The sequence below is a fragment of the Pseudochaenichthys georgianus genome, chromosome 19 (genome assembly GCF_902827115.2).
Source record: "Pseudochaenichthys georgianus chromosome 19, fPseGeo1.2, whole genome shotgun sequence".
Taxonomy (NCBI): Eukaryota; Metazoa; Chordata; class Actinopteri; order Perciformes; family Channichthyidae; genus Pseudochaenichthys; species Pseudochaenichthys georgianus.
In genome coordinates this window covers 6,257,527-6,282,781 of record NC_047521.1, presented here as the reverse complement: position 1 = coordinate 6,282,781, position 25,255 = coordinate 6,257,527, and the positions used below count along the sequence as shown (strand labels likewise).

The 25,255-nt window shown below is 42.6% G+C and overlaps 1 protein-coding gene across 1 annotated transcript in view; it reads left to right on the top strand.

Annotated features, from left to right (window-relative positions):
* Positions 1-22,984, top strand: part of aatkb (apoptosis-associated tyrosine kinase b) — a 77,511-nt gene extending 54,527 nt beyond the window's left edge. Inside the window, exons 4-15 of the mRNA XM_034106940.2 lie at positions 2,882-3,023; positions 10,542-10,621; positions 11,220-11,338; positions 11,777-11,864; positions 12,471-12,604; positions 12,972-13,056; positions 13,905-14,026; positions 14,397-14,546; positions 15,535-19,048; positions 19,448-19,577; positions 19,693-19,899; positions 20,478-22,984. Coding sequence (XP_033962831.1) covers positions 2,882-3,023; positions 10,542-10,621; positions 11,220-11,338; positions 11,777-11,864; positions 12,471-12,604; positions 12,972-13,056; positions 13,905-14,026; positions 14,397-14,546; positions 15,535-19,048; positions 19,448-19,577; positions 19,693-19,899; positions 20,478-20,506 — 4,800 coding nt within the window. The 3' untranslated portion in view covers positions 20,507-22,984. The remainder of the gene's footprint in view (positions 1-2,881; positions 3,024-10,541; positions 10,622-11,219; positions 11,339-11,776; positions 11,865-12,470; positions 12,605-12,971; positions 13,057-13,904; positions 14,027-14,396; positions 14,547-15,534; positions 19,049-19,447; positions 19,578-19,692; positions 19,900-20,477) is intronic.
* The last annotated feature ends 2,271 nt before the right edge of the window (positions 22,985-25,255 follow it).

The window sequence follows — 25,255 nt, the reverse complement described above, 5'->3', positions numbered from 1 at the left end:
TCAATTTAGGATTACTCATTCTATGCGCATTCTGATTGGTTAAACAGTTAAACAAGCCTAATGAATGTAAAGCTCCATAACTTTCCAGGTTAAGGCATATAAGTATGAAGGTGGAGGTCAGGTTCAGAGAACATGAATTAAAGCAGATTGAGGATGATCCGCATAAGTGTTATCCAAAAAATGTGTGTGTGTGTGTGTTGTCCATTTTTCTGGGGAAGGGGACTGCCCTGCAGATGTTCTTTGGCTTTTAGGAGGGAGAGAAAGAGAGAGGAAGAGAGGGGGAGTGATGTCACATGTATAGTATGTGAACCCCACCACTCCTCCTCCCCCCATCCTCCCACTTGTATTTTTTTCTCCCTCACATTTTTGTGGGGGCTCAATTTCTCTCCTCCTCTCCCTCAAGAGACAACCCCATCCGCTCTGGCCTGTGAGCTGGGAGATAGCGCTCCTCCTCCTCCTCCTTCCTCCCCCCCTGCTCCTCCTTTTCTCCATCCCTCCATCCCTATCAGTCCCGGGGACAGTCAGTGGTCAGCTCTCTTCCTCCTCTCCTGGACTCAACAATGAGACTCTCTCTGCAGAGATGATGCCTCTTTCTCCCTGGCACCACCACCCTCCGGCTGCCCTGCTCCCATCACACACATAGGAACCCTGTGTGTGTGTGGGTGTGTGTGTGTGTGTGTTTTATGGTTGTGTGAGAGAGAAAGACAGAGACAGACATGCTGAAAGCTAAGCTGAGGGTGTTGCCATCCCACCCTGTGGACTCTGAGGAAAGGTAAGATAACTGGGGGTCACAGAAAACTAATGCTCATGCATCAGGGACATCAAATAGGAGAAGATGTGAGAAAGTGATTTGTTTTGCCTATCACTATTTCATATCTGTTCATTTGTTTACTTTTTTTCAGTGTAAAGACCTTTTTTATTGAGTTGTGAAAGAAAATGTATAAATTAATGATTGGATTATATTATATTTAATTTGTTTTTGTTTTATTGCAGCAGCATGTTCACGAGGCATTGCACATGGTTTAAAATAATACTAAATAAAAACGAATTGTATACATAGACTATCTATCGAATACAGAATTCCCAATTTAAAATATACAGAATAAGTTGAAATACTCTGTTATAGACTAACCTATTACTACACATATATAAACATAGGATACTGTACATTACAATTATGAGTTTGCAAAGTAGTTGCAGTTTTTAAATTAACAATGAAATGTAATGAAGTTCAGTTTTATCAAACAAAAGTGCCAAACGTCTTCTCTTTCAGCTTGTAATTGAACCTTTTCTCTATATGTCTATTTACTTTCTTACTTGAGTTAATCTACTAATGAATCTATAGTGTGTGTGTGTGTGTGTGTGTGTGTGTGTGTGTGTGTGTGTGTGTGTGTGTGTGTGTGTGTGTGTGTGTGTGTGTGTGTGTGTGTGTGTGTGTGTGTGTGTGTGTGTGTGTGTGTGTGTGTGTGTGTGTGTCGATGTGTCGATGTGAGGAAAACCACATGTTGAATTGGAGGGCGAGCAGGGCCGTGTGAAGATTTGGATCTGAGGCGGAGGGAGGGGGGGGGGGGGTTGCAGCTTGCACATGTGTGTACTGTGTATGTGCTCGCGTTCTTGGGGGACAGGATGAAGTGAGAGATGCAGGTGTGTGTGTGTGTGTGCGTGCGTGCGTGCGTGTGTGCGTGTGTGTGTGTGTGTGTGTGTGTGTGTGTGTGTGTGTGTGTGTGTGTGTGTGTATGTGTGTGTGTGTGTGTTGCAGAGGGCTGCAGCAGGTCAGATATTTCCAGTGTTGGGCCCCCACTGCTTTCCAGCTTCTAACTAAGAGACTTTTATTCTAACATCCGGTCGGTGGATGCAGCCAAACCCCCCCCCCCCCCCCCCCCCCCTCCTCTGCTGCATCCTGTGATTCGTCCCTGCGTTCCTAAGACAGCATGAACCCTTCACACTAACACTCTGACAAAGAACACCAGAATGTTCTGGCATTTATATATTTCTTTTTTGTTCTCATTATTCATCTTCTCCATATCATCAGTCCAAAAGTAATTAGGTGATTACAGAGCAGTTGTTCATCTGGGGAACGTTGCTCCACCCAATGATGTTGATCCATTAAAAGGTAGAACAAAAAGATTTGGTAAGGAACATGAGCAAGAGAGAGAGAAAAAAACATGGATGCATTTAAATGTTTGAACAATCTTTTCTCATACAAAATAAATTCTCTTATTTATGTTACCTTTTTTGACACGTTCAATTTCATTAGGAACGTTTCTTTGTGTTTTTATTTAACTTCCAAAGTGACTCATTACCCTTTATACATTTAAAAATCTGCATTCAAAGTGATCAGTGTGATGAGGCTATCACGGTCTCTTCAGCCGACAGCCGATCAGAGTTGTTACGACCTATTCATACATCTTCTCTTGGTGCAGCTTTTGGCCTTTGAAGGTTAACGTTGGATCAGGGTAAAGCTTTAAGAAGTGCCCTCAAATACACACAATTGTGAATATTCTTATTCTGTTGATATTTAATTGTTAAATGTAATATGTAATCCATCAGGCTTAATTGCGGCGTGGAGGATTGAGAAACATGTAATCTTAGCACAAATAATGGTTGGGGCTTTGTTTATGTTCTGGTGCTCCACTGCGCCTGCAGCGAGCCAGGACAGCTTGCATCAGTTTATCTCAGCTCTTCTTCAACGCTCAAGCCAAAACAATCAGTGGTGGGGTTTTTCATTTCTACATGAACATTGATGCAGCCAAATATCACATATCTGTGATCTACAGGCAGATGATGTCATGTTTGTGTTTTTCCCTCCTCACATTTTGAGCCTTCAAATGACTAGTTGCCATTCTAATGCAAGCAACCTGTTCTGTGCATCTGTTCCCAGGAATTCAAGAATGGGGAGGGGGAGGAGTACCATGCAGACATGTCCACCTTGGCCTCGTCGGCCTCCCAGGGCAGCCCGGACGTCTACATCCTGCCGCTCACCGAGGTGTCCCTGCCGCTGTCAAAGCAGCCTGCTCGATCAGGTGGGTGGAGCTTCACTTTGGTTCTGTTCATTTGAACATCTAGGGCTCCTTCTACTTCAAACCACCTCATAAGGTGCATCCAAAGTAAAAGAAAACATGCGAGATTAAAACGTTTTTTTGAAAATCAGGCTGTAGTTTTGGTGAAAGAAGAAAATCACACAACAACAATAGTTTTCTATTTGCAAGGGTGCAGATTAAAGAGGCCCTATTATGCTTTTTAGGTTTTCCCTTTCTTGTAGTGGGAGTTTCTAGTAGTGCTATATGTTACATTCACATTGCTATCGGCTAGCATTTCAACACATTGTACTTGGTATGCTAATGAGCGGGAAATGTCCGACACATCCCTAAATGGTGGACCAATCACAACATAGCTGGACAGCTAACCTTGCTGGTTTCAGACAGAGGGTGAAAAGAGGTGCTGCAGCACAGGCAGTATGATAAAAATAATAAAGAGCTGTTTGAACATTAAAGCATGGAGACATGTCACAGTAGAGACACGTAATACAGATATCAACCTGAACATTTGCATAATATGTCCCGTTTAAAAAAAGCATGGGGCTATTAGTTGGAAATCATTATTAAGGGACAGTTAAAGTGCTCATTTAGAGTTTGAGAACTTGCTATTTCTTCTCACTCATGAAATCTTCAAAATCCCCAAGCTACATTTGAGAGCATGTAGGCTTTATCCCTCCTGTTGAAAGGGAGTATCAGATGGTCAAAGAATACCCAGTCATTCTATCATTTTGCTGGTGTGTCAGTGCTTTGTAATGTTTGTCTTCACTCTGATGCAAACCGTACAATAACTCTGTGAAACTGCTAGACTCGTACATGTTCAAGTACACTTCAAGGGTGTGCGAGTAATGTGAGAGCGATGATGAGCGTGTATCTGGCGTTTGTCAAAGTGTGTCCCCGGAGTGAGCTCCGCCCTGCTCTCGGTCAGCTGGGTCTCCACCATTCCCACAATCCCTCACTGCAGGTCCCCACAGAACGGACTCTGTGCTCTTTGGACTTCTCTCTCTCCCACAAACATCTGCCTCTTGCGTAATAAAGTCCCAGCGGCCAGCCTACACTGCTGCTTGTTGGAATGTCCGGCATGCACGAGCACAAACCCCCAGTGAGAGCTTTCCTCCCTCACTCTGTCGCCGTCTTTCTCTCGTTCTGCTCCTCTGTGACAATGCTCCTTCTGTGCGTTAATGGGCTGATGCTGCCTGATACACTTATGACACTGGAGTGTTGTGAGTCTTAATGGATCGTGCCCACGCAGTCAACTATGACTTCAGTCAATCTAATCTCAAGTTGAATTTAATTGTCTTTTAATCATATGGTTGTACCCACGCTAGTTAAAGGGACCCTATTATGCTCATTGTCAGGTTCATAATAGTATGTATCTCTACTGTGACATGTCTCCATGCTTTAATGTGCTGCAGCACCTCTTTTCACCCTCTGTCTGAAACCAGAGCCCAGTCTGCTCTGATTGGTTAGCTGCCCGGCTCTGTTGTGATGTGTCAACTGCTTATGCTGCGTTCACACCGGTTCACCGGACGCAATGCGAATATTCGCTTCTCTCTAATCACTCGAGTTTCACCGCGGCAGTCAGCTGTGTTTACTCGCATCATTCAAACAAGACACGCTGGCTCGGGAGCTACAACTACAACAACATGAACATATTTTACCTTGAATGAATTATAATACACGTTTATGAATGATGCTGAAGTAACAACATACTGATACCAACCATGAATTAATGCTTTGACAAGTCTGCAGACAAACAACCTTTTAAAATGCTTGTTTTCTGAATGAAGATCAGACCGACCAGGCTAAGCTAACGTGTATGCTCCGTCCACACTCACAACAACGGCCTACAGACATACATAAACCAGCGACTGTATTCGCCATGACACAGACAGTCTGCGGTTTGTACTTGTTTAACTTTTGTCTAGTTTCTGAACAGATATGACTATGAGGAGCTGTGAGCTCTCAGTGCTAACTGCTAACAGCTAACGGCTGATGTTTTGGTTTTGTGGTTCTGGCAGGCTGAGATCCTCACCGCTGATTGGCTACCGCGAGATCACGTCACGGGAATTTGACGCTCGAGTTGAAAAAATTGAACTCGAGTGGTTGTCGCGGCCCCCTTCAATCGCCGCGACATTCGCATCAACCGCTTCATGCACGCTGTCGGAGCGAATTTGCGTCTGTCCGTATCTCTTTACATGTAATCGCGCCGCCCCCAAAACATCGCATTGCGTCCGGTGTGAACGCAGCATTAGAGATGTTTGCCCCTTAATCACGTGCAATAGGTTGGAGCGCTAGCCAATAGAAGCTCCAGTGTTCCGTAGTGATGTCACTATGTCGATCAGTCCAATGAGGCGTTTCAGGCAGGGGGGGATGTGTGGGAGAGAAACTCCCAGGAGACTTTGGGATTTTTGCGTTTTTTTTTAAGACCATTAACATGCACACAAACCTATATAACACGAGCTGGGTAATACAAAAATAAAGGTAAATTCACCAAAATCCCAAAGAATATATTTTCTCTCTAAACAGTACCTATCCTTGTTGTAGATTTTGTTTTATCCTCTTTGGAAAACCAAAAATATGTCAATTGAAGGGAGGAAAATGGAATGTATAAAGAAGGAATTATTGATCGACATTTCAAAACCCAAACATTCTGCAAGGCTTGATAACGTGCGAGAACATGTCCTCACCATGTTCTGTGGTTGTATTGAACTGGCCCTTCCACATATGCCGTGTGAATAATAGCAACTATACGGTTTTACAGTAGTGGTCGGGGTCAGGGATTCGTTATTGCTCCTCCAGGACTGCCTCGCCCAGTGACATCATAAGGGCAAACAGATTTGTGTTTTTTGTATTAGTGAGAAATGTAATGGCTCAATGAATCTCTGATACTGCACTGTACTGAAGCTAGCTTGTACATTCCCTCTCTTATACTTTCCATACTTTTATTATATGTGTTGCTTAGGATGTTGTATGTGCCTCTAACTATACTGACTCACCAGTCATGTAAGAGCTTGGCTCAGTCCGAGGCCCAGTCCCCATCAGGACCCGCCCTGATGCAGCTGTTCCTGCACGGAGTAATGGAGCCCACACCCACTCAGACATGTGAACAGCTACACACACAACGAGGAATCTGACGCACACACTCACACAATGAAATGTTCTTCCAGTCAGAGGACATACATGTATTCAACACATCCTACTCATGTCTGCATTCATTATACATACATCAACCTTTAAATCCTCCACATGCTGCCATTACCAATTGAGTTACACAACTAAATGGGCAAACATCATCAGTGTATATGTGTTTAAGGACGGCTCAGCAGAGTATAGGATGCACTGGACTGGAGAGTATAATGGGAATTCCATTTGACTCTTAGTGATTTAGCCGTTGGCATTTCACTAAAGACTTCCTGTCTACTATAGCGATGAAGCTAGGTGCATTCTGCAGAGAGATGCGACACACAGCTGAGACAGACCAGACAGAGCTGGCAGGTGGGAATTGAGTTGGTGTAATCAATGGCTGTAAAGGCATATGAGAACTTACCAGGTTAAGACAGACATGGGATACATATGTAATTCTTTATTCGTGTTGAAAGTGTAGTTCATGAAAACAAATGTATTACTGTAACTATGAATCACTTGTTTCATAACTCACTTACTTTTGTATTCCAAAACCAAATAAAAAACTGCTAAGCACTGGACAAAACACAACCAATATTATAATATCGTCCTCCAGGATAAGTCTCATCATTGTTCCATCAGTATTATTATGATTTGAGGGTAACTAGATGGCATGGCTGTGAGTGGAAGTGAAACCTAAAAAAGTGAAACCTAAAAAACTGAAATGAATATAAATGTTGCAAATGAGTGGTTAGAACTCATCCCAAACGTATTCTTCAGGAAAGAGCGTAGAATTTACAATATACAAAAGTATTCATGTTTGTTTTGGGGTTACATTCTTTGATTCTTTAATTATATTCCTTCAGTGATCAACCCAAAGGTCTGACCCACATCAATGAGGCTGATAGCCACTCATATCGACCATTTGATTGGCTGATACCAATGGAACTGGGAGAGGTTGGGATCCATTGCTTGACGTTGTTGTCGCCAAGACTCAGTTCATTCCTCCGTCATAGAGCATGTGGATAATAGCCCCAGTGTGTGCCTACTAACTGGTCCTAACTGGTGCCATGCTTCCCCAAGCATCCAAACAATGGTTGTTATTCTGCTTAGCGCTGGAGAATGGGTGAGTGGGTGTAAGGAATGACCAGTCCAGCGAGAGAGACAGGGGTGTCCAATATGGCCTACACACAGGGACTGGACTGTGCTGCAGTCTGCAAGGCGACGACAGCTCCACAAAGATCAGTTTGTCCGCCTCTACGCCCAGACTCTAAGTGTCATCGTGGGAGACGCGGAGAGAAAGAAAGGGGATGGATGGTGAGGGGGGAAGAGCCGTTTCATTTCACTGAGCTGAGACGGACAGGCAGGCGTGTTCAGCAGGCAGGAAGGACTCCGGTCATCTGGGGATGCGGAGAGACGCATCAGGGATTTGGAGGACAGTCAGACAGAATACAGAATACACTTTGTTTACTCATGGACCAGCAACGTCCACTGGCATGTTTGGATGATCCATGTTAGAGAGGGTTAATGACCATCGGTTTCACAGACAATGGAATATCTATGGTGTCCACCAAAGATCCTGGATATGGTGCGTTCTTTCAATGTTATGTGTTGTCTTTTGGTCTGTATTACTGAGGTTTATGATTCACCTCCATAAAAATGCAATATATGTATTCATTTAAATTAAACCCCTCGTTAAGTAACCAACAATATGTGTGTAGTGTATTAAAAAGTACATTATTGTGTCAAGCAGGGAAGTAGATAGAGGCGTACTCAAAAAATAGTGCGACAAAAAAAATGTTATACTACGTTTTTTTTTTTTTAACTTACTACACTGTCTTTTTCTGCATATTTTCAACATACTATTAGACTCTATATAATGCTGTTTTTTTCAAAACTGGACTGGATAAAGTATACACTCTGCTAGATTCTATCTAGCTAGATGTATGTAAGTCATCCTTTTTCTGTTAAGCCAATGTGCTTTTTGAGCTTATTCTCAGAATTATCTCAGAATGTTCTGTGTTGTTTCAAAAACGTTTAATTATATGTGTATTATCACTTCAAGTTTAATAGTGTTAAAGTTAAGAAACAAGGATAGCATGAATTCCAACCAACAGGAAGCTTTTGTCTTTTCAACGTACTTTACTTGGAGCTTTTTTCAATATTTTTCACATTCTATACTCTGACTTCATATTTCTCCATCATACAATACTATTTTTCCGAATACTTTTAATCTGCTTTACTATGCCTTTTTTCATATTTTCAACATACATAGTGTATCGTGTTTTGCATATTTTGGGACATGCTCTACAGTGACATTTTTCCAAACTTTGGATATACTTATACTATGACTTTTTGTATGCATGTTCGACATACTATACAATGACTATTTTCAACATACTATAATAAGTATTTTTTCAAAATACTATATGATGTAATATACTATGACAATTTTCTATTTTTTTGACATACCATACTATGAGTTGTATCAACATATTTTATTGTGGTTTAAGATTTTTCAAATAATATAGTATGGCTTTTTTTCTGATAATAATGGTGTGTAGCATCATAGTATGATTGTAGTCTGTTTTTCGACTATACTACTATAGTATGAATCTTTTACGTAGTATGTTGGTCTAAGGACAGAGGGTGTCGTTTTTCTCATACTGATATTCTGAACAATCTGTGCTGTTGTATTTGCTGTAAAGTGTCTCTACTGTAGGCTATTTTTATTATATGTACAGCACTTTGGCTCCACCAAAAATCGTTTATAAATGTGCTATATAAATAAAACTTGATTTGATTTGATGTTAAAACATTTAAGATATTTAGTTTATTAACTAAAGTATTACTTTATTTCATATTTTTCAATAATCTTCTTTGTCATATATGACATTGCTGTATTATGACGATATACCATAATATGCTTTTTTATACCTTTACTGTGGTATGATATTTTCAACCTACTAGACTCTCCGATCGGAATCAGACTTCCTTTATTCGTCCCAGGGGGAATGTACATTGTTAGAGGACAGTGACAGTACAGATAAAGACAACAAATAAAACAATATTAAATAACGAGGCAAGAACAAGTTCATCAAATCAAATTCAAAAGTACACGTTTAACACAATCAGCAGGAATATGATTTTTAAACATACTACACTATGACTTTTCTCAACACACTATACTCTAGTTGTTTGACATAGTTTAAGACATACTCTACTATTAATTGTTTTCAAATAGTTTGACTTAGTATAGTATGACATATCAATTAATTGTTTCTTATTATACTATATTTATTTTCATATTTTTGGACATACTATACTATTACATTTTTTCAACATACTAAATAATACATTTTATTGATATTTTCAACATACCTCTATCCTATGACAGTTTTCTCAATATGCGCAACATGCTATAATAAAACATGTTTTCTACATCCTTACAAATTAAAACGTACTATACTACCACTTTTTTCACACTTTAAATGACTATACTTCGACTTGTTTTAATATTTTTGACATACCATACAATGACTTTTCTTTTTTAAAAACATTTAAAAACCACATAACAATGTCTGTCATAAATATGCAAGTATATTATGACCAGTATATAAGTATAGTATGTCGAAAATATGTCAAAACACGGCATAGTATAGTGTGTCGAAAAAATAAAAAAAGAGATAGTATAGTATGTCGAAAATATGCAAAAGAAGACATCATAGTATGTTGAAATAGAAGTCAAAGTATGTTGAAATATATAATAGATATTTTCAACTTAAGCCGTTTTTTTGCATATTTTCGACATCATGTTTTTTCAAATTAATTCTACATACTATATATATATTTTGAATCATAGTATACTTTTTTCCTACATACTATCTTATTTGAGTACCTTACTGGACCATTTACTTCATTTGACTTGACATTGTTGGAGACTTTTGAATTGAGGTCTATACAGTTATATATGTTCTATACATTGTTTTCTTTTGTCTCAAGCATCCTTTGTTTCCATCCATCCTCTAGACATATACAAATCGATCCACTTTGCTAATAGCTTGAGCTTGATAGTGTAATCCATCCGAGGGAATCCATCCTGCATTACTAATGTTGTGTTTGATAATGCAACTTATACAACATGGCGTAACATTACACTAATGTAACTAGCTAATAGATGTGTTATCATTATGGTGATCATATATAAGTCCTATGGAAATCACTGGGATAAACCCATGTAACATATCCAAAGCACTTCCCACAGTATGTGAACCAGCTGTAATGCACCATCATGTGATCAGCCGTGTAAACACCACAATAACATCATTGGAATCCCGTTGTCTATCCCTGTCACACCTTTCTCCTTCTTCTTCCCTGCAGTCCACCTCCTGAAATCCACAGACCTCAGCCGCCACAATCTGCTCTACCTGAAAGAAATCGGGAATGGCTGGTTCGGGAAGGTAAGCCACCTCTGAACCCTCAATCTGCATGACTTCCTGCCCGGTGGTTTGTCAGCCCCCCGTCAGGTAGATCGAAGTGAACCTCGTGCCACGGCTGTTAGTCTGCTGTGATCCTGGCCGACACTCTGAGTTACCTTTAAGACAAAGTGTGTGACGCAACATGGCCTTTGATATCAGACTTAGCCAAAAGGACACATGTAAAACTCAAATGAATAATAACCCATCAGTGCAGGTAGACCGTATGGTTTGGTGTTTTTACAACCAGATAACATGTTCTTGTCGTTCTTTCTCGTTCTCTCCCCCTCTGTTTCTTTGTCTGTGTCTCCCCACCCATCTGTTCACTCATCACTATACATGCGTCCTCTCCATCCTTGCGTACCTTGATTGGGTATGTCCATCTGTATGTGTGTTTGTCTGCATTTGTCTGTCCTTGGTCTCCTGTCCCTGAACTCCCGCACGCTCGTTCATGTCTTTGTGTCTGTCTTTGTGTAACTCTCACTCCCACTCCATGCTCAATGGGTTTGTTTGTATGTAAATGTGTGTGTTTGTGTGTGTACTTGTGGTCCCTGTGTGTATATGTCTATATTGACTGTTTCAGGTTCTGCTGGGGGAGGTGAACACAGGTTTGAACTCCTCCCAAGTGGTGGTGAAGGAACTGAAAGCCAGCGGCAGCGTGCAGGACCAGATGCACTTCCTGGATGAAGCAAAGCCTTTCCGGTACATGTTTACCATTGATTCTGTTTTTATATCTGTCTGTCATCAATGGAAAAGTCATCTTAGTCACATTGACTGTACTGTCACTTCTCAGGTGTTGGAAATGTACTTAAGGAATGACATTTTTGACTTTTTTTATTTTTATGTCATTCGGAAATAGGATTGTTTTTATGATTGCGTTATTATATAGTGCATAAATAATAATGATTTCCCATCCATGCTAACAAGACACCTTTATTTAGAATAAAATACAAATCCAAACCACTAACACCCTAAGAACAACAATGGTAATGAAACAAATAAATCATCCTGAAAAAAAATATCAACGTCAACCTACAGTACACGCATAACAATTCACTGCCTGCCTCATTATGTTCCTCTCCCCCTCTCCTCTTCCTCTCCCCTCTCTTCCTCTCCTCCTCCTCTCTCCCCTCCTCTCAGCTCCCTCCAGCACCCTGCTCTGCTGGCATGTATTTCCCAATGCACAGAGGTCACTCCCTACCTACTGGTGATGGAGTTCTGTCCTCTGGTGAGTATCCCAAGGCCTTACACATGTTAAGCGTTGATTAAGATGACATCTGAAGAAATGTCACAGGGTCTGAATCTGAGAGGAGTGCTAGAATGTTCCTTTTACTGCTAAGTGTTATTAAATGAAGCTATAACATATTGAAATAACATAGATATGAGCTATAATATTTGTAATGAAGCCCAGTTCATCTTAAAGTCTGCATTAGAACTCATCAGCACCCTAAATGGATCGAAAAAGGCAATAAAAACATTCTTGACAGTTGCTATAAATAGTTGACAGTTCAACCCAGTTGTCCTGCTTTGCTTGTACCACTTGAAATGCAGCTTAAAAATCCATCATCATGTAAAAAAAACAACAAGAAAAAACATTTAATTCAGCACAGCCATAATCTGAAATGGTCTGCTAAAACAATTGAAATGTACACATGCAACAGAGGACACACTGTTGGTGCATGTCTATTCATTATTCCACATAGTAATACCAAGCCAGATGTGCCTTCTTGCACAAAAGATGGTTGACTCTCGGCCCCATTAAGCACAGTACAATACAACACTGCCCTCCAGTGGTGGGAGCGTGTAACATACAGATGTTTTACTTTGTGTGCAGGGAGATGTGAAGGGTTACCTCCGAAGCTGCAGGACCGCAGAAGCCATGACCCCGGAGCCCCTGCTTCTCCAGCGGATGGCCTGTGACATCGCCTCAGCACTCTTACACATGCACAAACACAACTTCGCGCACAGGTAGTGAGCATATTAAATATCAAAACACGTCAAAGTGACATCCCCAGGCCCGGGTCTGTTTCGATATTCTGGAAATATGCCATTTGCTCCTTGGTTGCTTCCTGGAACAATATCCTGGTGCTGCCTGAGTGATCCTCGCAGACTCCAGCATCAGTGATTTTGTTGCAGGTGGTGGACCTCATCTCCACAAGTCAAGCGTCCTCTCAGTCTGCAGCTTGTTGTACAGATAGCAGCGTTGAACTATAGAACAACTGCAAAAGAATGATGTCATCTTGCAATAAGTCAAATATTACCTTTTTCAATTTGTATATGAATACATTAAAACGAGCTATAACAGCTGTATCACCTCTTCGCCCTTTGTATCCAGTGACCTGGCTTTGAGGAACTGCTTGTTGACTGCTGATGTCTCCGTGAAGGTTGGAGATTACGGCCTGTCCCAGAGCAAATACAAGGTCTGTTTATCAGAAAAACATGCACACAGTCAAATATAAACACATATTTATTTTACAAGCAAATAATTAAATGAATCATATTTTTTGCAAGGAATAACGTGTTAAGGGTACTTGGAATAAAAAAAGAAACCACATGGAAGATAGGATTCCTGGTACAGTTTGTTGTCTGCATACAGTACATTGCATTGCCATAACTATCTAAGGCAGGGGTCTCAAACTCAAGGCCCGGGGGCCAAATCCGGCCCGCAACTTCATTTTATGTGGCCCCGCAAGAGCTTGCAAAGAATATAATACGTTTATTATATGGTTACATGCCACTTTACACCACTAAACTACATGTCCCACAATGCATCTCGTTTTGTGAAATGCACACTGAAGAGACTTGCAATTATTTGCCCTGGACTTCTGCTTTCAGACGTAGTTAATTACTAAGTTATTATCCTATCCGATAATAATCCAATTCAGAAGCAATAATGTAATACATTATTTTATATATATATTATATATTTATATAGTTACAACCGGCCCTTTCAGTGCAACCTTTATGCGAATGTGGCCCGCGATGAAATTGAGTTTGACACCCCTGATCTAAGGGCCTCATGAGTGAATCTACAACAGATCTAGCATTTAGTCCACCAAAGTGAGTTCCTAGATAGTGCACATGTTACGGAGATTATTTTCACATGTTTTGATTACAATATTGAAATTGAAAACAAAGCAAAAAATGATGAAAAGTAACCATAAAATGCTTTAGTTTTGTTGTTGTTGCTTATTTTGACTGTGCAGCTGATATGATTGAATCAAACTAAATGATAAATAAATAAACACGACGTGTGTGTTCCTATCAGGACGATTACTTGGTCACATCAGATCAGATGTATGTTCCGCTGCGTTGGATCGCTCCAGAGCTGGTGGACGAGGTCCATGGAAACCTGCTGGTGGCCGACCAGACCCAACAGAGCAACATGTGGTAGGCAACACACACACACACACACACACACACACACACACACACACCCAAAATATCTAATTTATATGTCAGTGCTTACAAAACTCTGTTAGGAAATATTGATTGTTTTTCTGTTCATTTTTCAGAGAGATTTGGACATTCCTTAGGCCTATTTCATCTGAAATAATACTGTTAGTTATTGTGCATTTTGTAAAAAATGAAAGATAACGATCTGTGATCTGTGAAATAATAAAGTTCTGACTGTGATGGAGCAAGGTATCCCTTTGTTGTTATGTGTTGGTCTAGATTACACAGGGGGTATGACCAATACTTGATCTAATCGCTATTTTATATTTAATAATCACAACATCTATGCTATCCTGTGTCTCAGGTCTCTGGGTGTGACCATCTGGGAGCTGTTTGAGCTGGGCAACCAGCCCTACAGACACTACTCTGACAGACAGGTCCTGACGTACACTGTGAGGGAGCAGCAGCTGCGACTGGCCATGCCTCTGCTCAAAGTGCCGCTGGCCGAACGCTGGTGAGACACACACAGGAACACATTACATCACATTGCATTTAGCTGACGCTTTTATCCAAAGCGACTTACAATAAGTGCGTTCGACCAACAAGATACAAACTTTAAGAAAACAGAATCATATAAGTACATCAGGTTTCATAGAGCCAAGCATTTCAAGTGCTACTCAACTGGCTTTGGATAAGCCAGCCCTTTATTAGTATATAAGTGCTTTGTTAATAGTTCTATCGCTCGAAGTGGAGTCGAAAGAGATGAGTTTTCAGTCTGCGCCGGAAGGTGTGTAAGCTATCTGCCGTCCTGATGTCAGTGGGGAGCTCATTCCACCATCTTGGAGCCAGGATAGCAAACCCACGTGTTTTTGCTGATGGGAACTTGGGTCCCCTTCGCAGCGATGGTGCAGCGAGTCGTTTGGCTGATGCAGAGCGGAGTGCACGTGCTGGGGTGTACGGTTTAACCATGTCCTGGATGTAGGAAGGGCCAGATCCATTCGCAGCATGGTACGCAAGTACCAGTGTCTTGAAGTGGATTCTAGCAGTTACCGGAAGCCAGTGGAGGGAGCGGAGGAGCGGCGTGGTGTGGGAGAATGTAGGAAGGTTGAAGACCAGGCGAGCAGCTGCATTCTGGATGAGCTGCAGAGGTCGGATGGCACATGCAGGCAGACCAGCCAGGAGGGAGTTGCAGTAGTCGAGGCGTGAGATGACGAGAGCCTGGACCAGAAACAAGTTCAAAGCATGTACAGTTCTTACATTGAACACATTCAAAGCAACATGCTAATTCCTTCTATGATAATTGGATTCTTATTTCTTCTACAGGCTCTAATTATTATGCTTATTCTACTGGTTTTGATTCCCTTTCAAAAAAGTCTTGTTGTCTTAATGTCTTGGTCGCTTGAAGGCACATTACATATGTTGCACCGGTTGGTGTTATCTGCTGGAACCACCTGTCGTCTCCTATATGTGTATATGACCTGTGTTATGCTTGGGTCCCTCAGGTATGAGGTGATGCAGTTCTGTTGGCTCCAACCTGACCAGAGACCTACTGCAGAGGAAGTCCACCTGCTGCTCAGCTACCTGTGTGCCAAGGGGGCCAGTGAGGCCGAAGAGGACTTTGAGAGGCGATGGAACTCCCTGCGCCCCAACACCGTATTCAACAGCCACCGATGTGCCCTGGCAATGTCACAAACCCACGCCTCCGCAACCTCCTCATCTTTCCCTCTCCTTGAGCAATTTCCAGCTGCTGATGGCTACCACTCTGAGTCTGGAGATGATGTACTGACAGTCACTGAGACCAGCCACGGCCTAAACTTTGAGTACAAATGGGAACAAGCCAGAGCAAACCAGTCGTACAGAGCCCCGGACTCCTCCGGTGCCTTGAGTCAGGTCAACCATCATTATCAGGAAGCATTTTACCCACCCGGGGGCATTGTGGGAGGCTGCCCCATGGAGAGAAGCCACGGAGTGTCTCCTTACTACCAATCCAAACATCTGCATGCTCCAGGCGTGCTCCCTGTTCTTAGTGCCCATAGCCCCTCAGTGAACAGTGAATACTACATCCGCATTGAAGAGCCAGTCGACTGTACCATCGATCTGGACTACACCATGTGCTCCTACAGCCCAGACTACCAGGGCAGCAGTGGGAGCTTTCTGACAGGAAGTGCCGACTCAGGTGAGTGCATGGTCTGCCCGTCGCAGGGCAACAACATGGATCCCTATTGGTCGGCAGATATCAATAAGTCTGATATGTACGACTCAAATGACTCGAGTCCTGCCGTCTCCCTGACGATGGAGCCTCTCTTAGGGCAAGTTCTGGACAATAGCCCGCTGCAACCCTGGGAGTCTAGTCACTACGTGTCCTATAAAGACAGAGATGGGGGCTACTACTATGAGCACTCACCGCCATTGGGGATGGATCACTATCTTATTGGACATGAGTCCTCCAGTGAGCGCCACCAGGAAAGCTGGGGGTCAAGGAGCCTGCGCCAGGCGTTGGGGGAGTTCGATAACCCGCTCGGCGTAGCCCCCGTCGTGGGCAGTGCCCCTCAACAGGCCTACAGAGACCCATATCTGAACACAAGTCAGAACTCCATCATAGGGAAGAACACGACAGGGGGCTACTACGACATGATGGGCTCCCTGAGGAAGACGATGCCCAGCCACACCAGGCATAGCAGCCACTCTGTCAGTATTGACATGGAGACGGAGGGGGCGCTCTTCACCGGGCACAGAGACAGTGACACAGAGGAGGAAGAAGAAGAGGACATGTTTGTCGAGAGACACACCTGCAACACTTGGCCTTCAAAGCACCGCCACGGCAGTCACCAAAGACGCGCGAGCCACAGCGGCAGGCAGGATGCGTACGTAGATTTCCACTACACGATGCCAAGTACAGACATTGAAGACTCCTGGCCGGAGGAGCGAAGCCTGGCCTTCCACTCGCTCCCCAAACACATGGACTATCTTGAGCCCCAACAGGTCAAAGATAACAGTGCCTGCCTCAGTCTGAGTAAACATCCCCCGACGGTGCAATCAGACAGCTGCAACCCCTGTCTCTCCCTGTGCCATGACAGGGAGACGCAGGTGCCGGCCTCTGGAGAGTGCTGCCACTCGCACTTTGTTGACCCGCTCACAGGCTTGCTAGTCAGAAACAACAGCTACAGTCACAGCAGCTACGTCAGCGATAAGGCCGTTGACCCCCCGAGCCATGACGAGATGATCAATCTATCACCAGCTCCAGGGGGTCCCATTGTGGCCAAGCCTGCCTTGATGAAGAGTGAGGACAGAGAAGAGCATTATGTTGCCCTGACAACGGGTGATTCACACTTCAAAGAGAAGAGGGACGATGTAATCAAGGACGATTCAATCATTCAAAGACAGACAGAACCCATAGAGGAAGACGTGAGCCTGGCCACGGCTGTAGCCCCTCCCCCTCCAGCTGACAACATGCATGTGATGGTGGCCCTCACAGAGCCACAGTCTGAGATGAGTCAAAACGGGGACAGCGGGGTCGACCGAGGAGGCTCCAGTGTAAGTCTCGCTGACATCCTCGACTGCAGTGAGGACGAGGAGGAGGACGACAACACTGACGACATCACGGACGTCACCTCGGGCATCTTTGCCGATGATGCCAGCGAGCTGAACGCCTCTCCCGCCTTCAAGTCCATACATAAGCAGGTAGGAACTCCCGATTCCATGGATTCCATGGATCTGCCATCTGCCGCCGGGTCCTGTGAAGGCTTCAGCCCTGCGTCCTCCCACCCTTCCAGCTCACCTAAAGCCATGGACAGTGGCTATGACACAGAGAATAACGAAAGCCCCGAGTTTGTACTCAAAGAGCCCCATGAACCCCGCGAACAACCGTTGGGGAAGCCCACTCTGGACGCAAGCCTTGAGGAGGAGGAGGAGGAGGAGGAGGAGGAGGAGGAGGAGGAGGAGGAGGAGGAGGAGGAGGGTAAAGTAGTGTCCCCAGAGGATGAACCCTCATTGGGGGATGACTTGGCCTCAGGAGCCTCACAGACTGGCGACCACATCTTTTTACCACTTAGCGACAAGACTCCGTACAGAGACTCTGCCTACTTTTCAGACTATGAGAATGAGAGGCATTCTAGGGACGACGCGGAACAACATCCAGAGGCAGTAAGGCATGAGGAAACGGTTGAACAGGAACAGCACATGGGAGAGAAGAAGGGTGAACAAATAAAAAATGAGGAGGAAGAGGAAGAGCTGAGGGACACTGGAGTGAACAAAGACATACAACTTGAAATGGAACAGATGTCAACAGGAGGAATGGATTCACCACCAGGGAAGGATGCATACTTGACAGTCGAGAGCGGTCTGGATGAGGTATTGGGGCTACCTCTGGAGTCTTCTGACAATGCTTCAATAGCAGAAGGTGGGCTGGACGAATGGCCATCTCAGGAAGAGGGTTCATCCTTAGGAGACTGGGCAGCGGAAGTTGTGGGGGCAATGGAAGAGGCTATTGGTGCCCTGAATGAAGATTGCACCGCCACTGTCAAGGTAGAGGAGGACGCCGAAGAAGAAGAGCCAGAGATCAAGACAATTCACGACAGGCCATCGGGGATATCCGGTGACATCCGTCACTCTGTACCCAAAGACGAGGTAGCCTTGCAGCACAGGGCGAACACCAGGAGGTTTTCTTCATCCTCTCCACCACCGCCTCCATCCTCTCCTCCCCTTCCGGTCCCCGCCACAGAGGGCCACAGGTCTGGGGGAGAGGGGGATGTGGAGGACGTGGACACCGACGACAGCGACGAGTCGGATGAGGAGCTGCGAAGCTACAGTGTGCAGGACCAGAGCGGAGGGGACGAGAGCGACGACGAGTGCCACCCAGTGCCTATTGTGGTGAGTGACGACAGCCAGGACCACAAGCTGCGGAGCCTTCTGAAGCTGTCCACCCTGCTGACATCAGAACGCCTGGACGAGGAGCTTGAACGCAAGAAGAAGACGGTGTCCTTTTTTGATGATGTCACTGTCTACCTATTTGATCAGGTAAGAGAGGCTGTTCTGAACTTATAAAACCGTCATCAATGTTTTTGATATTAGCATGCATTCAAGTTAGCTTGTGGCTGAAAACTGCCACTCATAGTTTAACATTCATTGCTAATGATCACCAGTTATTCAGCTCTACCTTTTTGAACTCATTGCTTTTGTGTTTATGTCATATTAAGGGTATTGTCTGCCATTTTGTGTTGGGTAAACGGCAGACAAACCTTCCTGACGTAGCATGCTAATGTTGCCGTTTGCTAATACATTAGCTGCAATATAACACTCTCTAAAAAGCAAGTGAAATGCTTGCTTAGTGGAGCCTAGTGGCAATGTATCATACAGCTTGAGTTGTTCAAGTCTCAAGTCTTTATAACTTTGTTCTCCTTCGCTGTCTGCCACTAGGAAAGCCCAACGAAGGAGCTAGCTGAGCATGACTTCCCTTTAGCATCAGAGGGACAGAGTTCACGGAGCGAATCCCATGAAAGGCTTAACACCTCGGATGACTCTTCAGATGGGAACATCTCGGAAGAGAGTAAGTACAAGAAAACATTTAAATGTAGTACATAAAAATATGCTTGTTTTTACATCCATAACAACTCATTGAGTTAGCAATATACCTTCCTAAATATCTTATTGTCTGCTCCCAGGTGCAGGGTATGAGTGGGAGGACGACTTCCCCCTGCTTCCTCTGCAAACATCCTCAGCGGCAACCGACTCCCCCCCACCACGCTCCATCCCCAAAGCTTCGGAGCCCAAACCAGCCGTACAGTTCTCCCGCTTCACTGTCTCCCCCTCCGCCGTGTCCCGCTTCTCCATCACACACATCTCGGACTCTGATATGGACTCTGTAGGAGGTGGGTTCCTTTGAACTAACCACTAGGACTAGGTTGTATTGACTTGATTCTTACATAGCAGCCTATACATAAAACTTAATACGAAACGTAAAACGAATTTCTGAACAGATTGAAAGCAGTTGTGACTGAATGATCGATGACACTAAAAGTGGGAAACATAGCATGTCAGAACTAAGGGACAAAAAGAAAATGTCTAAAAAAGTCAGCATTGATATTTGAAGATAACCGACTTATGATTCTGAATGTGGAGTCAGTCCTAGACAGTTAACACCAAAACCATATTGAGTTGCCCATAATTTAGAGTGCATTGTATTTCAAAATATTAAGAATTGTTGAATTGTTGAATTAAAATTGTTTTTTTATGTATGCCTCGACTGTAAGAGTTACTCTAACATAGTCAGAAACAGGTATGGACATATATATAATATTGTTTAGAAGATGCTACGTTGTTCTTGTGTTAGCCTGCACGCCAATGTGGGTGACAAGCCCATTAAAAAAGCAATTATGTTGGCAACAGCTTATCGCCCCAGACCGAATTGTGTTCATTAAACCTCCTTGCCTCATTTTGTGTTTCGCAGGAAGCAGCGAGGATGGGGACAAAGAATAATGACCTGTGGATAATTACTGCCTCTCCGTGACAACAACTCGGCCTGCTAGCATGACTTCTTATTTATTTCTTGACGTCAGGTTTTAGAAACACAAGACAGTGCCTCTTACCGCCTGTGGACACTTTTGAAAAGGTTGTGCTTACTGACCTAAGCTGTTTAGAACAATGAAAAGAGAATGGTTAATATATACAAAATTACAGAATATTAATATATACTGTGTGTATGATGTAAACAGATCTATGAAAGTAGGGGATACTTTGAATTGTGCATATTTTTTCGGATCAAAGAGACACAATGGAAGGACATACCTTGGAAAACCTGGAAAGCAACACATATTCCACCTTTTTCACTTCTTAATTTATGACAGGAAGCATTCATGAGAGAGTGAAACCACCTGGACTTAGAGAAAAGATAAGTTGAACTGTGGAAACGGTCGCTTGGCAAAGACACCTCCACTTTTTTGGCTTTTCGACAGAGGATCAGCACTTTGAAGACTGTACAGCTCCACAGACTTTGTACTTTGTAGGAAATTGCTTTGCTTGTCTTAATAAATACCAACAAGAATCCTTAAGGTATCACAAGTAATATAATGTTCATATTTGGGTTCATTCAGAGACAAAGGGAAAAGAAAGCAGGAAGCAATGGGAATTGTGATGGGTCATGTCTGGTTTCAGAATGTTTTTGTATGGAAACAGCTGATCAAACCTGAACAATGTGATATTTTGTGACTATTTATTTTGTATCAGGACCATTACTGTACTCTTTAACATACATGTGGCTCATTCTCTCTACCAAATGGAATGCCAGCACCGCCATCACAACCAATCCCTCCTGTTGTAAACATCCAAAACACTATAGTGACAATAAGGAAAGAAGTCATTTCAGACTTCACTAATTAAACAGTTTTTTATAATAGCAATGCATGGTTTTAAGTATAAGAAAACATCATATTTACATTATTTGATTAAAGACAAAAAGGGACCATTTTTAATTGTGTCTTTTAGTCTTGACACATGGTCATGGAAATCCATTTTCATGTTTCCTATTGCTGCCATAAACACATCGATCAGCAATATCAATGATTCATGATATGGACTGCTACATGATGGATGAGTTCTCTAATAGGGGCCAATACGGGTGGGCAATATGTATGAAATCACAGCACATGAAATATTATATATTGCAGTTTTGTTATACTGTACCTCCTGCTGAAGTACTTTTTGCAGAACTTTGAATCGTGAGTCAATAAATAACTGTCTAGATTAGAACATCTGAAAAGTCAAGGTTCTTCGTCACATTGATGCAAAGCTGCAGCTAAGCTAAACCATAATGAATTTGAAACCACAGATATCAGTGGCAGTAGTTGTTTACTTATGTAACATAGTGACATCACTACGTAACACTCTTGCTTCTATTGGCTAATGCTCCTACACATGATACGTGCTAGGCTCAGGGACAGGACGTTTCTAAGCGGTTCACCAATGAGTCGTCTAGGTTACCAATCAGAGCAGACTGGGCTCTGGTTTCAGACAGAGGGTGAAAAGAGGGGCTGCAGCACAGGCAGTGCGAGAAAAGAAAGGGCGTTATCAGAATAGAGGCACACCTGAAAATGAGCATAAATGGACCCTTGAAAAGGATAGAAGCCCTGTCGTCATCATATTGCCCAGCCCTACAGGCCAATTCATTCAAATACAAACTTGCACAACAATAATAAAAGCTGTTAAATTCTTCTTTTGTCTGAACAAACATGCTGTTACTTAATGTAAATCAGCACATCATACATCTAGTGTGTTCCATATTGCTCATTGCTACTGTCTCCTGCTTCTGTATTGGCTACACTGACGTTGTTTGGAGCAGTTTTGTTCTATGATTTTGGTATTAAGCTGAAATATTGACCCTTTTCAGATTTGAAAGAAGAGTCACAGGGATGGGATAGATCAGTTAAGTGTTAAGTCGAATGTGTCTGATCAGCTTGTTAAAGGCAATGGGGAATGATGTCATGATCATGATATGTTGCAATGCTTTGCTTTCTGTGTGTGTTAATGATAGGAAGTGAAATGGAAGGTGTGTTGATGGGGTATTGGAGCGCACAGTGCTCTGTGATCAACATGTAGTGTCTTCTAGTGTTTGTTTGCATAGAACCATCTAGACAGCCGTCCGTAATATTTTTGTATCTCGACAAGAATACTTTTAAGAGTATTGATGTAATGTACCAGTACAGGAGGGAGGATTGAAAAAAAAAAAACATGTCTCTTGTGTTTTATTGTTGCCAAAGAGATGTTGTGTTGTGGATCAGGGGCAACAGGTGGGTTACCCCACAATGGAGATCAAGAGGCAGAGCAGGGGCTTTGGCCTGGTCGTTACAAAGAACATGCGATACCGTCAGTAACAGGTGCCCACCCCCACACTGACCTGGTCACATCATTACTTTCTGTACCTTCTATCAAATATAAATAAAGTCTGTTTTACACATCTGACATCTTTGCACCATTTGTTGATTGTGTTTTACCTACCTTTTTCCTTGGGTTCACATGAGAAAAGAATATAATTCACTGGCAATATCGAAAAAGTGTTTTAATTGAATGCGATGAGGCAACATTGTTTTGTGTTTAGGTCTGTGCTGGGATTAAACTAAACTGTGTTAACCCGATAATAGCCTGATCTGACTGATACAAAAAACTAAACATTGGGGATGACCAGAGGTGGGAAGTACATTTATTCAAGTACTGAACTGAATTAGAATTTTGAGATAGTAGTACTTTACTTGAGTATTTCCATTGTATGGTACTTCTACTCCACTACAATTCAGAGGTCAATCGTGTACTTTTACTCCACAACATTTATTTAGTAACTTTAGTTACTTTACAGATGTGGATGAATGATGTGAAATATAATCAGCTCTTAAAGGCAAGGCAAGGCAAGGCAAGGCAAGGCAAGGCAAGGCAAGGCAAGGCAAGGCAAGGCAAGGCAAGGCAAGGCAAGGCAAGGCAAGGCAAGGCAAGGCAAGGCAAGGCAAGGCAAGGCAAGGCAAGGCAAGGCAAGTTTATTTATATAGCACTTTTCAACACAAGGCAATTCAAAGTGCTTTACAAAAAAAAAAGAAAGACATTAAGAAAATGGCATTTAAAATCAGTCATTAAAAATAAAAGCTAGTAAAATAAACATAAAAAGAAAAAATACATGGATAAAAGTTACAGTGCAGTCTAGGATATGAATAGTTCAATTAAAAACAGTGACAAAAAGAAAAGTCTTCAGCCTGGATTTAAAAGTAGTAAGAGTTGCAGCGGACCTGCAGGTGTCTGGGAGTTTGTTCCAGATATTTGGAGCATAATAACTGAACGCTGCTTCTCCATGTTTAGTTCTGACTCTGGGGACAGGAAGCTGACCAGTCCCTGAAGACCTGAGAGATCTGGATGGGTCATAATTTAGCAGGAGGTCAGAAATGTATTTTGGGCCCAAACCATTCAGTGCTTTATAAACCAGCAGCAGTATTTTTAAATCTATTCTTTGACACACAGGAAGCCAGTGTAAAGACTTCAGAGCAGGATGTGATCCACTTTCTTAGTGTCAGTGAGGACTCGAGCAGCAGCGTTCTGAATCAGCTGCAGCTTTCTAATAGATGTTTTAGTGAGACCTGTGAAGACACAATTGCAGTAGTCGAGTCTACTGAAGATAAAGGCATGGACAAGTTTTTCCAAATCCTGCTGTGACATTTGTCTTTTAATCCTAAATATATTCTTTAGGTGATAGTAGGCTGATTTAGTAACTGTTTTAATGTGACTGTTGAAGCTCAGGTCAGAGTCCATGACTACACCTAGATTTCTGGCTTTATCTGTTGGTTTGAACATTGCAGACTGAAGCTCAGCGCTAACTCTTAGATGTTCTGCCTTGGCTTCAAAAACCATTACCTCAGTTTTATCTTTGTTTAATTGGAGAAAGTTCTGACACATCCAGTCATTGATTTGTTCAATGCACTTACTCAGTGTTTGAATTGGAGCATAGTCTCCTGGTGAAATTGTTACGTAAATGTGTGTGTCATCCGCATAGCTATGGTAACTTATTTTGTTGTTTTTCATTATCTGAGCCAGTGGTAGCATGTAGATGTTAAAGAGAAGAGGCCCCAAGATGGAGCCTTGAGGAACCCCACATGTCATATTTGTCAACTCAGATGTGTATTTACCTATAGAAACAAAGTTGTTTCTGTCCTTTAAGTAGGATTCAAACCAATTTAGAGCTGTTTCCAAAAGTCCCACCCAGTTTTCCAGTCGGTCTAGTAATATGCTGTGGTCAACAGTGTCAAACGCAGCACTGAGATCTAATAATCACTGAAGTTCTGCCACTGTCTGTGTTTAAGTGGATGTCATTAAAGACCTTTACAAGAGCAGTCTCAGTGCTGTGGTTTGGACGAAAGCCTGACTGGAACACATCAAAACAGTCATTTAAATGCAAGAAATTACTCAACTGTTGAAAAACAACTTTTTCAATGATTTTACCTAGAAATGGGAGGTTTGATATGGGCCTGTAATTGTTCATTACTGAAGCATCTAGATTATTCTTTTTTAAGAGCGGTTTAATGACTGCAGTTTTCAGGGCCTGTGGAAAAATACCTGAGTGAAGAGATTTATTTACTATATGAAGTAGATCTGAGGCCATGCAAGGCAAAACATCTTTGAAAAATCCTGTTGGAATAATATCAAGGCAGCAGGAGGAGGACTTCAGAAGTTGTATAATGTCCTCTAGGTTTTTAT